At 39.2% G+C, this 14,433-nt stretch overlaps 1 protein-coding gene and 1 long non-coding RNA gene across 2 annotated transcripts in view; one reads left to right on the forward strand and one right to left on the reverse strand.

The window, feature by feature from the left end:
* Nucleotides 1-1,434: 1,434 nt before the first annotated feature.
* CNRIP1 (cannabinoid receptor interacting protein 1) overlaps nt 1,435-14,433 on the reverse strand; it is a 23,891-nt gene continuing 10,892 nt past the window's right edge. Inside the window, exon 3 of the mRNA XM_007126721.3 lies at nt 1,435-2,446. Within this exon, the coding sequence (XP_007126783.1) occupies nt 2,282-2,446 (165 nt within the window). The 3' untranslated portion in view covers nt 1,435-2,281. The remainder of the gene's footprint in view (nt 2,447-14,433) is intronic.
* LOC114487316 (uncharacterized) lies at nt 3,290-8,566 on the forward strand. The gene is made up of 3 exons (XR_003682314.2): nt 3,290-4,179; nt 6,955-7,071; nt 7,392-8,566. It is a non-coding gene; the product is annotated as an uncharacterized lncRNA (long non-coding RNA).

Genomic DNA, 14,433 nt, shown 5'->3' on the forward strand with positions numbered 1-14,433 from the left:
CATTTCCACTGGATATTCTGGAATAAAACTTAAGCCTCTGTCTATAGTAAACCCGTGGCTTTAAATATCTCAGTGTCTGAAGAGTGTTGGCTTATAAAATACAGTAATTAGGAATGGATTAATGCTTATATTTAGCGGCAGTTAATAGACACTCTCATTTTTGAAAAACAAGCGAATTGAGAAGCATACTCCTCTCTTTTAACACCGCTCGTAATTAGCCCAAATCCAAGGCATTACTGTGCCCTGCTGGCAGCACAGCCTCATTGCAGGTAAGTAACACAGGTGCAGAGGGTTTGGGGCCAGCCTTCCAAATTCATTTCCACAAGAAATTGATTCTTTGCAATAGTCCCATTAACCTTGCATATTCTTACATGGAAGGTTCACAGGCAGCAAAAAAAACAAATTCCCAACTAACTTTTTCCAACCCAATAGGATTTGTGCTTCCCAAGTGAACATTACAATATTGTTACCTTTCAAGAGAATGTTTCTTTGCTTCTTAGGGAATTCATCCTCAATCTACATGGAGTACAGGCTTTGTGCCAGGTACCTTGCAGTGCCTGGGAGCAGGCAAGGAGGTCTCCATCCTGATGCACATGCACTGTTACAGCACCACATCCTAAAGCTGCTCAGCTACATAGCTGGCTGACAGGGGTGTGGTCACCCTGGAAGGAGGAATGGAGAGAGGATAGGGACAAGCATTTTTTGATTGTCCACCAAGAGCCCAAGCCTGTGCTAGCTTTGTTGCAGCCGGTAGAGTATTCCCTGTTTAATGGTCAGAATTGATCTATGAGTTAAGTGTGCTAATTCTACTCCAGGTATATCCCCCTCACCCTGCAACATAGATGGTGGTCTTGTATCAGAGAAGAACAAACCTGACTCCATATTGGATCTATTCCTTTAGCTCTAACCCTTGTGCTCTGTTGCCTGTGCTTTGTCATGCTGGCTCTGCACCTTTGGTAAAAGAATGTTGCCTATAGTCTGAAATATATAGGATAGCCCATTCTCAAGGCTCTGACCTTTAAAAGTGTAACACTTTCCCAATCATATAGAGATTAAAAAGTTGCAGAAGAGAAAATAACATTTGTTTTGTTGGAGGTTTACAGGAACATCTGACCTGACCTACATGGACAGCTGCAAGAACAAAGGATTCCGGCACCAAGAAGTTTGCAATGAACGGCCACACTGCCCCCCCTTTTAATATAAAAGATGCCTGAATTATAATCTTTGGGACAGTAGTCCACCATCTTCCTGGTCTGCTGGCTTTCCGAATAAAGTCGTTATTCTGTGCCCCTTCACCTCATCTCTTGATTTACTGGCCTGTCGTGTGGTGAGCAGTACCAGTCTGGATTCAGTAGCAATCTTGGTAGAGCTGGCCTGGAACAGAGGTCCACCTGCTAGACAGATATTGCCCAAATTAAGAAGGCAAGTCAGAGATGATTTTCAATGCCTTTATTAAGAAATATCAAAAGTTGATTATAGTTCCATACACAGTTTTACAAAGTTCAAGTGACGGGGAATGTAGGGAGGCCATCAGCATGCCTGTTTGGACACCACAGTCACTTGCCAAAGAGTTAACCCCGTCACTTTGGTCACCTTGTTTAACAGTGGTCCACACAAGGCTCTTTCCCACTTCCACAAGGCCACAGCACAATACCTTACATTATCTGAGTTGTAATACGTTATAGACACTTCTTAAATATTTGTCCTTTTCTTCCGTCATTATTCTTCCCTGAAATAGCCGAGCTGTTTACAGAAAGCACAACACTTGAGTCCCATTGACTGCTGTTTGCATCACATTTTCACAAAGCCTACTTTGACACAGCTGGAAAACATCCCAAGTTACATGTTACCCTTGCACACCTGGGGTGGAACCCAAGCACATTGTTACTTTTTATTTAACACTTAACAAAAAAGAGGGAAGCACTCAACTTGGAAACAAAACAGCACAGTCATTCAGTGGAAGAGTTAAGTGTGGGACACAGCCTGCGGATTCCACGGAGCTCCTCCAAGTGGTCACCAGACTGACCAAGAACAACTGGAGGCAGGAACACCAACACAGAATACAGAAAGGGAGTCTCTCGGGCAGGGTACATCATGATCTTTTATGTCAGGGACACAGCTTCAGAGGGGAATTACACTTTCAGAATAATCAGGGCTAGTAGATAATTGGCACCCAATGGGAGACAGCAACGGAGTGGTGTGCCTTGGTGAAGGCTTGTGCTGGGTTATCTAAAAGTGGATCTCTGAAGAGATTGTCCAACAGCATCAGAAAGCGCCATCTTCAGAGGAAGGACTCCTTGTTCACCCACATGAGACTGCGGGTCTCATTGGGCTTGCATTCGTACTCAATGACGGAGAAGGGGCTTCCCCACTGGCAGTGATCTCGCTTGTGGTAATTGTAAAACTTGACCTGCCACACCGTCTCGAAGGTCCCAATGTCAGTGAACTGAGGGAAGAGAAACACGCCCCATCAAAACCTCATTCTGCCATGAGCAAACATAAGAGTTGATGTTCGTGAAAGAGATGTAATAGGGAAGAACAAATCTGACTCCATATTAGATCTGTTTCTTTTACTTCAACCTTTGTATTCTATTGCTTTTGCTTCCAGTTAAGAATGTTGCCTATAGCCTGCAGTATACAGGACAGCCCATTCTCAAGGCTCTGACCTTTAAGAGTACAACACTTTCCCATTCATATAAAGATAAAAAGTTGCAGAACAGAGAATAACATTTGTCTTGTTGGAAGTTTACAGGAACATCGTGAGCTGACCTACGAGGACAGCTGCAAGAACAAAGGATTCCTGCACCAAGAAGTTTACAACAACCAACTCCCCCTTCACCCCTGCCCCTCACCTTTTAGTATAAATGAAGCCGGAATTCTGACTGGGGTAAGATGGTTCTCTAGGACATTAGTTGGCCACCTTCTCAGTCTGCTGGCTTTCCAAATAAAGTTCCCACAATAACTTGTCTCCTGACTTACTGCCTGTCATGCAGCAAGCAGAATGACTTTAGACTTAGTAACAGATGTACCGTGTAATGAGGTGTAATCTGTGGAATCACTCCAGGCTCTTGTGGTCTGAAAGCTTAGGCCCTTACTCTAATGAACTATCTTCCTTTATTATGAGAGAGATTTTCCTGAAAAGCTGTCTGTAAAGCATTTATTTCTCTATAAAATCTTATTCCCATCCCACTCATGGCATTTGTTATCATATTGCCTTTAATACAAACAACTCCCCAAATGTATCTGTTTCCCATATTTAAGTTCTGGAAACTTCTCTTAGAATCTCAGAATTTCAGAGGTTGCCACAGAAGGGAGATTGGGAAGAGAAGAGAGGGAATGGTGTTTAATGATTGTCTTTGGTTTCTTTTTCGAAAAATAGCTGTACAAAATAATATGTGCACAACAACACGAAACAAAAGCTACAACTGCCCTCCCATCACTAATTGCAATTCCAGGGAAAACTATGCTATCTGAAGCATTTGCTTGTTAAAGACCCTACTTTAACTTTCAAATATTATTGAGTGTTTATAAGTCATGCCCATGTCTCAGGTTCTGATTTTACATTACCCAAAACCCTATTTGAGTACCTACTGTGTGCCTCGTACATAGAAAAATTTGTATAAGGCGTGATCCTTTGCTCTCAAGAAGTTTGCATTCTACTTCCAGAAGGCAGGCCCTGCAAACACTGCACGGAATTCTACGGAGTCATGAGCACACAATTCTTATGTAGCTGAGAAGAGGGCACAGAATACCCTAGAGGCCATTGGGCAGGGGCTCAAGTGGCCTGTAGGGTAGCCTGACCCTGCCACTGCCTCCTGGAGCTATTTAGGGGATGTGGCAGTAAACAGCATGATGCCTGTCGTTATTTTCTCCTCTGACCCACCCCCCGTCATGGGAGGAGCCCAGGCCTGACTTAGCAGGGTTCTTAGACTTGTCAGGAGCCAGAAGACATTGTGGGGGAGGGCTGTGAGTAATAGGAGCCTTATGCTTGCGGTTGCTACAGGAGGGGGGCGATCAGGTGCTCCCCAGATAGCCTTCCAAATGCTCTCAAAATCACATCCTGCCTCATTGCCTCATCCTGCTAATCGGACCCTAAAACAAGGTTTGGCTTGCCTTTGAGAAATCTGCTTGACCTGAAACAGTAGGTGATATACCTAGAGTCCACAAAGCTTCTCCCAGGTAAGAAAATGAAGGATCTCTTTTTAGAGAGTCATAGCTTAAAGACCTGTGCACATATATGCAGCTTTATTCACAAAAGCCCCAGCCTGGAATCAACCCAAATGTTTCATCACTCACCTGGTGATAGACACACTTTGGTATATCAGTAAAATGGCTTTTTACTCAACAATAGAACATACTGATTCAGGCAGCAACAGTGATGGATCTCAAAGATATGCTGAGCAAAAGAATCTAGACCCCAAAGAATACATGTACTATATGATTCCATTTATATATATATATATATATATATATATATATATATATCTCCATATAATTTATAGTGATAGACTATAATCTATGCTGACAGGAAACATCTGTGGTTACCCAAGTTACCTGGGGTAAGAGGAGGGAATTGATGATTGATGAAAATGTGCAAGAGGGAACTTTTTGGGGTGATGGAAACATTTTACATCTTGATTGGGGTGGTGGTTACAAGAGTATATGTATGTGTTTGTTAAAACTCATTGATCAGTATACTTAAAATGGGTACACTTATTATATGTAAACAATACAACAAAGTTGATTAAACATTAGAACTATGGGGGCTTCCCTGGTGGTGCAGTGGTTGGGAGTCCGCCTGCCAATGCAGGGGACGCGGGTTCGTGCCCCGGTCCGGGAAGATCCCACATGCCGCGGAGTGGCTGGGCCCGTGAGCCGTGGCCGCTGGGCCTGTGCGTCCGGAGCCTGTGCTCCGCGACGGGAGAGGCCACAGCAGTGAGAGGCCGCGTACCGCAAAAAAAAAAAAAAAAAAAAAATTAGAACTATGGATTTTTAGTGAGCAACAAGGAAACAGGTATTCTGAATACTGCCAATGGGAACTGAGTTACACAGCCTTTCGGAAGGGTAATTTGTATCACGTAAAGGTGTGAACATACTTGGGTCCAGTAATTTCACTTATAATTTATCTTAAGAATATCACAGGGTTTCGAGCAGTGAAAAATTGAACACTAAATTTCCATCCTTAATTAATTATGGCATATGTGTATAGTGGAATACTATGTAACAATTCTAAATGTAAATATTTAATAAAATTTTTCTAGTATTCTATATTATCACCTGAACTAAGCAGAGTACCAACAAGACTGTCTAGTGTTAATTTCATTAAAATTACACATGTTAATGCTGATGGAATAAGTTTTATTTTCTTCTATGTACTTATTTGTACTTTAAAAATTTAATGATTGAATTTTACTTTTATAATCAGAAAAAATGTTAAGCCAAATTGTAAGTATTTACAAGTATTACCAAATAGCTAATATCCTTAATATAAAATATTATATGAATTAACTAGTAAGAACTACTAAGAACATTTGGATAAAACTGGACAGTTCATTAAAAAATTGGCTAACATCTGAAAAATATTCAAATGTAATATTATTAGTAATTAAATAAATACATACTTTACAGAAATATTATTCACCTATCAACTTAGCAAACATTTCCAAATACCAGAAGCAATTTAAGCATCCAACTTTAGGAAATTATTATGAAAATGGTGGAATATCTGTACTATGAATTTATATAATCACTAAACAGGAATTTAGTTTTGATGAGAGAAAATGAGTACAATGTTAACAGAAAAAAGATTAAAACACTTTATATGAGTTCAAATACACAAAATAAAATGTATAGAGAAAAAAATGAAAAAATATTAACAATAGCTCTCTAAGAAATTGTTTTTATATCTTTTCTACTTAGATTTTCTGCAATAAATACTTTTATAATCAGAAAGAATATTTTAAGTGGTGAAATGGATCTATCACCCCTGAAAAATTAACGTATATATCCCTTGAACCCTAGGGATTTAATAAATTCTATTAAGGATACATAATATGCTAATGAAAATATTACAACTTTGTTTACAATAGGGTAATGGTGGTAATAATAAACTGATATCTCATTTTACAAATCACCAAGATGACATTATTATTATTATTTATTTATTTATTTATTTATTTATTTTTGCGGTATGCGGGCCTCTCACTGTTGTGGCCTCTCCCGTTGCGGAGCACAGGCTCCGGACGCGCAGGCCCAGCGGCCATGGCCCACGGGCCCAGCCGCTCCGCGGCATATGGGATCCTCCCGGACCGGGGCACGAACCCATGTCCCCTGCATCGGCAGGTGGACGCCCAACCACTGCGCCACCAGGGAAGCCCCTTATTATTATTTTTGACCAGCACAGGACACTGTACATTTTAAGTGCAACTGAATTACATTAAGTTATAAAAATATTTTACAAACACCAGCTAAACTTTTGAGGGAGCAGCTTGAAATCAGGCTAGTTAAGTGGGAAAAACAATACCTTTTCTGAAACAGATATAAATAAAAGTTGGTCACAAAAACAAACAGATGATCACGACCACAGGCAAAAAAACAAAAACAAAAAGCCTTAAGGCACTACACTTACACCTGAATGACCTTAAAATTAATAAAGTCTCAATCTAAGAGTTCTCAGTAACGCAGGAGACCAAAACAGAAGTCTGTTGACAGCAAGTCACAGCTAAAGATGTGGGATGTTTAGGTGCTTCTACTTTGTGTCTGTTATTAATGTTGGACCCAAGGTCTTATTAAAGTAGATTTAACTGCTGCTCAATAGGCATATGTCTTCCTCTCTCCCACACCTTAGTTGTTTTAACTTCCCATTAGCCTTCTTCCTATTCTTCCTTCTAGAGTTCTATTTCCTGGGCATTTCTCTACCTAACTCAGGATTTCTTCTCTTCTGGCTAAGAACAGATGTGCTATCCAAAGCTGACACTCCTCTTGAAGAACAGAGGAAGCAACTACAAGCTCTCCATTCCCTCCCAACCCATCTGTGCCTTCCAAGGAAAATTTACTCAGGCAGGCTCCCAGGTAATGCAGTTATACGTGGTATAATTGTGTGCATTTAATAGCTCTCTCTCTTTTTTTAATACAATTACTTTCACATATGTCATTCCACATTGGTGGTGTGACTGGTTTTAACATCTCCATTTTAAGGATGAAAGAACTAATATTCAGAGAGGTTAAGTGAGTTGGCCTAGGTCTACATTGTGCAGCCAGCTAATGCTAGAAGCAGGTCAAGAAGCTAGGTTTCCTAATTCCTATCTAGAAACTATAATCAATGTACCAAATTATTTATATAAGCAAATGAGTTAAAAGGTACTGAATGGTTTTTCTTTTTTCTCCCTGAGTGAGAAGAACATCTGTGAACTGTCATGTGCAGAGTGCTTTAGGACACTACTATGGACAATATTTGTAGCTCCCCCAAATTCGTATGTTGAAGCCTAAATCCCCAATGTGATGGTATCTGGAAGTGGGGCCTTCCAGAAGTAATTAGGGTGTGAAGATGGAGCCCTCATGAATCGGATTAGTGTCCTTATAAAAACAGACCTGAGAGGAATGATCTCTCTCTTTCTCTGCTTTCCTTCATGTGAAAACACAGCAAGAAAGCAGCTGTCTGTGAATCAGAAAGACTGTTCTCACCAGATACCAGGTCTGCTGGTGCCTTGATCTTGGACTTCCAGCCTCCAGAACTGTGAAAAATAAATATTTGCTGTTTAAGCCACCCAGTCTATTTATTCTAAAACTGACACTCTACTATGTACCTGGACATTTTATTTGCCTTAGTGTTCTTACAAGTTGCAAGGCTTGGTACACTTTTATTTCACAGCCAATGTGAAAGAGAACCCATCAGCTTCCAAAGAGAAGAGACTCATTTGCTGTGCTCAGTGACAAATGAGGAATCTGAAGAACTTGTTTTAAACAATTTCCATGGTGGTCTTACAACCAGATGCCCTAGAATCCCCAGAGTACTTCTCTCTACCCACCATTCCACCCAAATCCACTGGAGACATGTGAAATTCACCAAGAATAGAGTCACTTAGAAATCCACTGACTTGGGAGCACAGAATGACCTTATTATATTGATTGAGACATGATGTTATTTCCTTAGTAAATAAAATCAATATAAGTAAGCATCTATGACTTTTACTGTGGTGTGACCTACCAATTCCTACTGGATTCCAAAGCTCTTTAGTCCTGTACTGTTTGAAGTTTTAGTAGTAAATACATGTTTTCCATTTCTCTTGGCTGAATAGATAGGACTAAAAGTTCTGGGTCTTATAAGTATGCTTAACTTTATAAGAAACTGTCAAACTTTTCTAAAGCAATTGCCCCGTTTTACATCCCTACCGGCAATATGAGTCTCAGTTGTTTTACAGACTCTCCAAAAGTTGACATTGCCGGTCCTTTTAATTGTAGCCCGTCTAGTGGTAAGAAAAAGAAAGGCAATAAACAGCAGAAAGCCATGAAACAGAAAAAGGAAAACCAGTAAAGAAGAACTGATGAAACTAAAATCTGTTTGTTTTTTGAAAATGTCTTTAAAATTGATAAGCCCCAGCAAAACTGAGCAGGAAAAAGAAAGCAAGTTACCAATATTAGGAATGAAAGAGATGCTATCACAATCGATCCTATATTAGGAACAACATGGGATCCTTAGATTAGGAACAAACTTATACATTTTTTAAAATGTACAAATTCTTTGACAGACACAAGCTATCACTAAATCTCTAACTACTTAAGAAATTGAATTTGTAGTTTAAAATCTTCCCAGAAAGAAAATTTCAGGTCCAAATGCCTTCATTGATAAATTCATACATTTAAGGGAAAAATACCAGTTCTATGTAACAGAGGAAGGAACACTTCTCAATTCATTCTGTGAAGCCACTGTTACACTGATACCAAAACCTCACAAAGATATTATTACGAGTAAAGGAAAATTGCAGACAAAAATTCCTCATGGTTTTATGCATAAAACTTGCTTATAATTTTTATTTGTTTGAAATATTAGTAAATAAAATCCAGCAATACATAATAAGGATATTACACTGGGACCAAGAGAGATGTATCCTTAGAACTCAAGGATGGTTCAATATTTGAAAATCCATGTAATTCACCATATTAACAAAATAAAGGAGAAACACCATGTAATCATATTAATAGATGCAGAAACAGCGTTTGGCAATTCAACATCCATTCATAATAAAAACTTTCAGTAGGGGCTTCCCTGGTGGCGCAGTGGTTGAGAGTCCGCCTGCCGATGCAGGGGACACGGGTTCGTGCCCGGGTCCGGGTAGATCCCACATGCCGCACAGCGGCTGGGCCCGTGAGCCATGGCCGCTGAGCCTGCGTGTCCGGAGCCTGTGCTCCGCAACGGGAGAGGCCACAACAGCGAGAGGCCCGCATACCGCAAAAAAAAAAACAAAAAACAAAACCCTCAGCAAACTAGGAACAGAAGGAAAGTTCTTCAATCTGATTAAGGGGCACCAGTAAAAACCTATAGCTAACATCACCCTCAATGGTAAGAGACGGAGTCCTTTCTCTATAAGATGTAAATAAGGCACCGAGAGCAGTTCTTACTATTCCTGTACAGCACTGTGTTAGCAGTCTTAAGCTAGTACCTTAAGGCAAGAGGGGGAAAAGAAAAAAGGGAAGTAATACTTTCTATTCACAGATAAACAACTGTTTGCAGAAAATACTATGCAATTAATAAGTGAATTCAGCAAGCTTGCAGGATCCAAAAATCAATTTAGAAAAATTATTATACTTCAGAAATACACTAGGACTGAACAATTTGTGTTACTTTTAAATATTTGACTAATTTTGTAGGTGAAAACTGGCATTGCAATATTTGTATTTTTTTTTTACCAATAGTGAAATTAAGCTATTTTTATGTATTTACTGATCATCTTTATCTCTTCTGTGAATTGCCTCTTTATGTTTTTTGCTTATTTTTCAATTTTCCATGTCCTATGGTTCTTTTCCTTACTGGTTTCTAAGAATTCTTTATATATTAAGCTACAGATTTTGCCAAAATACTAGAAAGAGCTGACATGAGGAACACCTTTTATGTTTGGGAATGCATGTGTAAGGCCACCTTCCTGCGCAAACACAGCCTCACAACAAGCTCATGTACCTCCCTGCCTTATTCCTCTAAACTCCCCCCAGTCGCCTACTAAAGAGACTATCATGATGACTACCATGATGCAGACAGACTCTCCACTTGGCCTCTTCTCCTTGGAGGGACTGAGTGGAGAATTAGTCACATTAAAATACAAGTCAGCACTGCTCTTTGAAGTGTGGGTGGAGAGCTTTTAGAGCTGGGTATCCTTAACTCCCTGTACCAGGGCCTCTGGAATCATGTGAATAGAGAGATCACTGCCACTAATCTAAGTCAGATGGCACTCGACTACTTCTTGAGTTCAGCTTCAGGGCTGCAGCACTGTCTGCATGGGCAGTGGCAAATCGAGGCAACACAGCTTAACCATCCATGTTACAAATAAGTTTTTTACCAACCATCATTTGCCTTTTAATTTAAATTGCCTTTTAAGGAAAATTTAACTTTGTTTACAATGTTAACAGGAATTTTACATTTATGTAATCAAAGTTTTCCATTTTCACCTTTGGATTTCTTCCATTTCTTTAAGGTTTAGATTAATTCTTTTCATTTTGATTTTTTACAAAGTTGACTTTTTACAGATAACCCTGGGATCCATCTGAAATATCTTTTTGAAGTATGGCATCCAGAAAGAACAGCAGTGATGTTTCCCCCAAATAGCCAATTATCCTAGCATCATTTAGCCAATGATTTATAAAAATCTGACAAACTACTCTGAGGTAACCTTAGACTCATAAGAAGTTGCTTTGGTGTACCTTTAATTCAGCTTCCCTTGCTGGATTCACCTACTTGATTAACTGCATTTACCTGGGAATCTCAAGACTTCCTTATTACCTGTGAAAGTGGCTGTGTCTGTAATTTACAATACTTAAGCTTGACAAAAGTCATAAAATAGTGTTAAAGCATATGTAAGGCTTTCATCACTAGAATGAAATTTTCAATTAACATTATAGCTGCTGACTTGATCAGGAAACCTTCTCTAATTTCAATTAATAATAATTCTAGGACTTCCCTGGTGGCGCAGTGGTTAAGAATCTGCCTGCCAATGCAGGGGACACGGGTTCGAGCCCTGGTCCAGGAAGATCCCACGTGCTGCAGAGCAACTAAGTCCGTGCGCCACGACTACTGAGCCTGAGCTCCAGAGCCCGCGAGCCACAACTACTGAGCCCGTGTGCCACAACTATTGAAGCCCGTGCACCTGGAGCCTGTGCTCCATAACAAGAGAAGCCACCGCAATCAGAAGCCCGCACACCACAACAAAGACCCAATGCAGCCAAAAAATAAATAAATGAATAAAGATTAAAAAAATAATTCTAATTTCAATTGTAATAGAATCACGTATTACAGATAAAATACAAATGCATGGCCAATGCTCAAACCGAAAGCTGTGCGATCACTGTTGGAACAATCATTCACCTGCTTCTTCTAGAGTGGAAATTATATTTAAGAACCTGGGCTTTAATGCTAGGACTCATAAAATGCTAAATACCAGCTTAAATCTTTTGGAAAATGATGTAGAGTATAAACATATAAATCAAGTTTGAATAAGAGGAAAGTTGAATCTCATAAAATCCAAAACTATGGGAAAACCAAAATAGACTGTCAACTCTATGGAAAAAATAACCGTCTTCTTTTTTTTTTTTTTTTGTGGTATGCGGGCCTCCCTCTGTTGCGGCCTCTCCCGCTGCGGAGCACAGGCTCCGGACGCGCAGGCTCAGCGGCCAGCATAGGCAGGCGGACGCGCAACCACTGCGCCACCAGGGAAGCCCCCGTCTTCATTTTAAAAGAAGAAATCGTAACAGAAAATGAAAATTTTTAATGTAATTATATTTCTACACAATGGAAAATAAAAATAAAGCGATAGTGAGAGAAATATGACAGATATGGCAGATTGTTTATCTTTATTAGGAGTCTGTGATTTTTTAAAAGAATAATTTCCAACAGAAGTATTGACGAAACATGAAAGAATAATATACACAAGAAGAAACAAAATTAAATTAACATGTAGAAATGTTCATTCTTGTGACAGTGAAAAGTAAATTAGAAAATCTATTTTTTAAAAGTAATTCTCAATGATGTCATAATTTTAACAAAGCCAGTAGACTTCTTTATTGCTAGTAACATTGTAAAATAGTATGTACAACTTAAAAAAAAACAAAACCAGAAACACCAAAAAGGCCATATGTGGGAACAGCCATAAAGATTCAGTTCTTTTGACCAAGTATTTTTACTCAGATTGAGGTAACTATATGCACAACACTTTACATTATAGCACTTTTTATGATGGGACAATCAATATATCTAATATCTGGGTAAGAGTGTAATCATTATGATATATTGTGATAAAGTCTTATGTTACCCTTAAAATTATAAAAATGAATATGTAGAAAGTTGTACAAAATATGTATTAAAAATTATTGCAACTATAGAATGTATATATGTGGAAGGAAATCTGAAAATGAGCCAAATCAAAATGTAGGGATTACTGGTGCTTTAAAAGTTTATGCACATTTCTGAACCTTGTTATGATATTTTACAATTTTTTAAGAAAATTAAGCAAAGCCCTTGAAATGCTGGGATGCATCTCCACACTTCTCTTTGTGTCTGTGCCCAACCAGAAAGGAATCCTACATAAATTTGTGGGATTTCAGTCCTATTTGGTGTGATCCTAAATGACAGTATTTGAGAATCTGATTTTCTTCAGCAAATAATTAGTACCACATCCCTAAAGGTAAGTTTGTAATTTTCACACCATGTTAGGGCTGACAGTGGTCTTAGTGATCAGATAGTGGAATCCACCTATTTGAATTGAGGAAACAGGCCAATTGAATTAAGGTTTGCCTGGGATCACAGTTAATTACAGAAGTAGATGGCATCCCAATACCTTCATAAGTTCCAGTTCTAATTCTGACATTCTAGATGTTTCCTCAGGCACCCATACCACTGATGTTTCCCTTGGTGAAGAATGTAAATTTAATAATTCAGGAACTTGCTGCTTAATTGATTGCATTTACCTGGATATTGCAATGTTTTGGTGTTGTCTGTGAGAGTGTGGTATGTCCACACTTTTTAAAACCTAAGTTTGAAATATTGGTAACTTAAAAACATTGTAGGATAATGATGAAGGCTAGCTGAAAGCTTCACCACTAGAATGAACATTTGAATTTAACATAAGAGCTGCTGACATGATCAGGAAACCTCTAATTTCAATTGTTTTCCTTAGAATCAGCCTATTACTAATAAGATACAAATGCACAGCCGATGCTCAAACCAAACGCTGTGCGATCATTGTTGGAACAATCAACTATCAATCACCTGCTTCTTCTAGAGTGGAAATTATATGGAAGAATCTAGGCTTTACTGTTGGGACTCAGGATTCATTAGTTACAGCGTAGAGATCCTTGTCACTACAACATCCTCCCAAAGCATCTAAAGGCTCTCCAACCTTTTAGCAGGTGCCTGGACAGGCAATCCAGACTTATGGTGAGTAAGAAAATCTTTCATTTCATGACTCAGTCTGAATTATTCTCACATTAAAAAAATACCTTTGTTTCATTCATATTCAAAATAATGTAGAAGTTCTCCCTTTACAGATCCAATTAAGAAGTGTTTAATTGAGTTCTTTCTAAACCAAGTTAATGTTCCTCCCTAGGGTTCTGCTTACACCTACAGAAAAAGAAGTATGACTCCACCCTTCTAAAACCAGAGGAAGTTATACCTCTGGTCTCCTCAGCCCATACTGGCTCCAGGGAGAAGGTGGGGAGGTCTGCTCTGTGACCACCTGGAAGATGGGGTACAGTCTCATCTATGGTGACCACCTCTGCACTTGACCCAGTGCTCAGTACCAGTTCAGTGAAAGAATGAACAACTTAAAGTTAGCTCATTGGCCCTTGGGCTCTCATTAAAATTCTGACAGATGGCCAATAGGCACATGAAAAGATGCTCAACATCACTCACTATTAGAGAAACGCAAATCAAAACTACAATGAGGACCACTTCATACCAGTCAGAATAGCCATCATTAAAAAGTCTACAAATAACAAATGCTGGAGAGGGTGTGGAGAAAAGGGAACCTCTGTACACTGTTGGTGAGAATGTAAATTGGTGCAGCCACTATGGAAAACAGTATGGAGGTTCCTCAAAAAACTGAAAACATAACTACCATATGATCCAGCAATCCCACTCCTGAGCATATACCCAGACAAAACTATAATTTGAAAAGATACATGCACCCCTATGCTCATAGCAGCACTATTTACAATAGCCAAGACATGGAA

The sequence above is a fragment of the Physeter macrocephalus genome, chromosome 12, assembly GCF_002837175.3.
Source record: "Physeter macrocephalus isolate SW-GA chromosome 12, ASM283717v5, whole genome shotgun sequence".
Lineage (NCBI taxonomy): Eukaryota > Metazoa > Chordata > Mammalia > Artiodactyla > Physeteridae > Physeter > Physeter macrocephalus.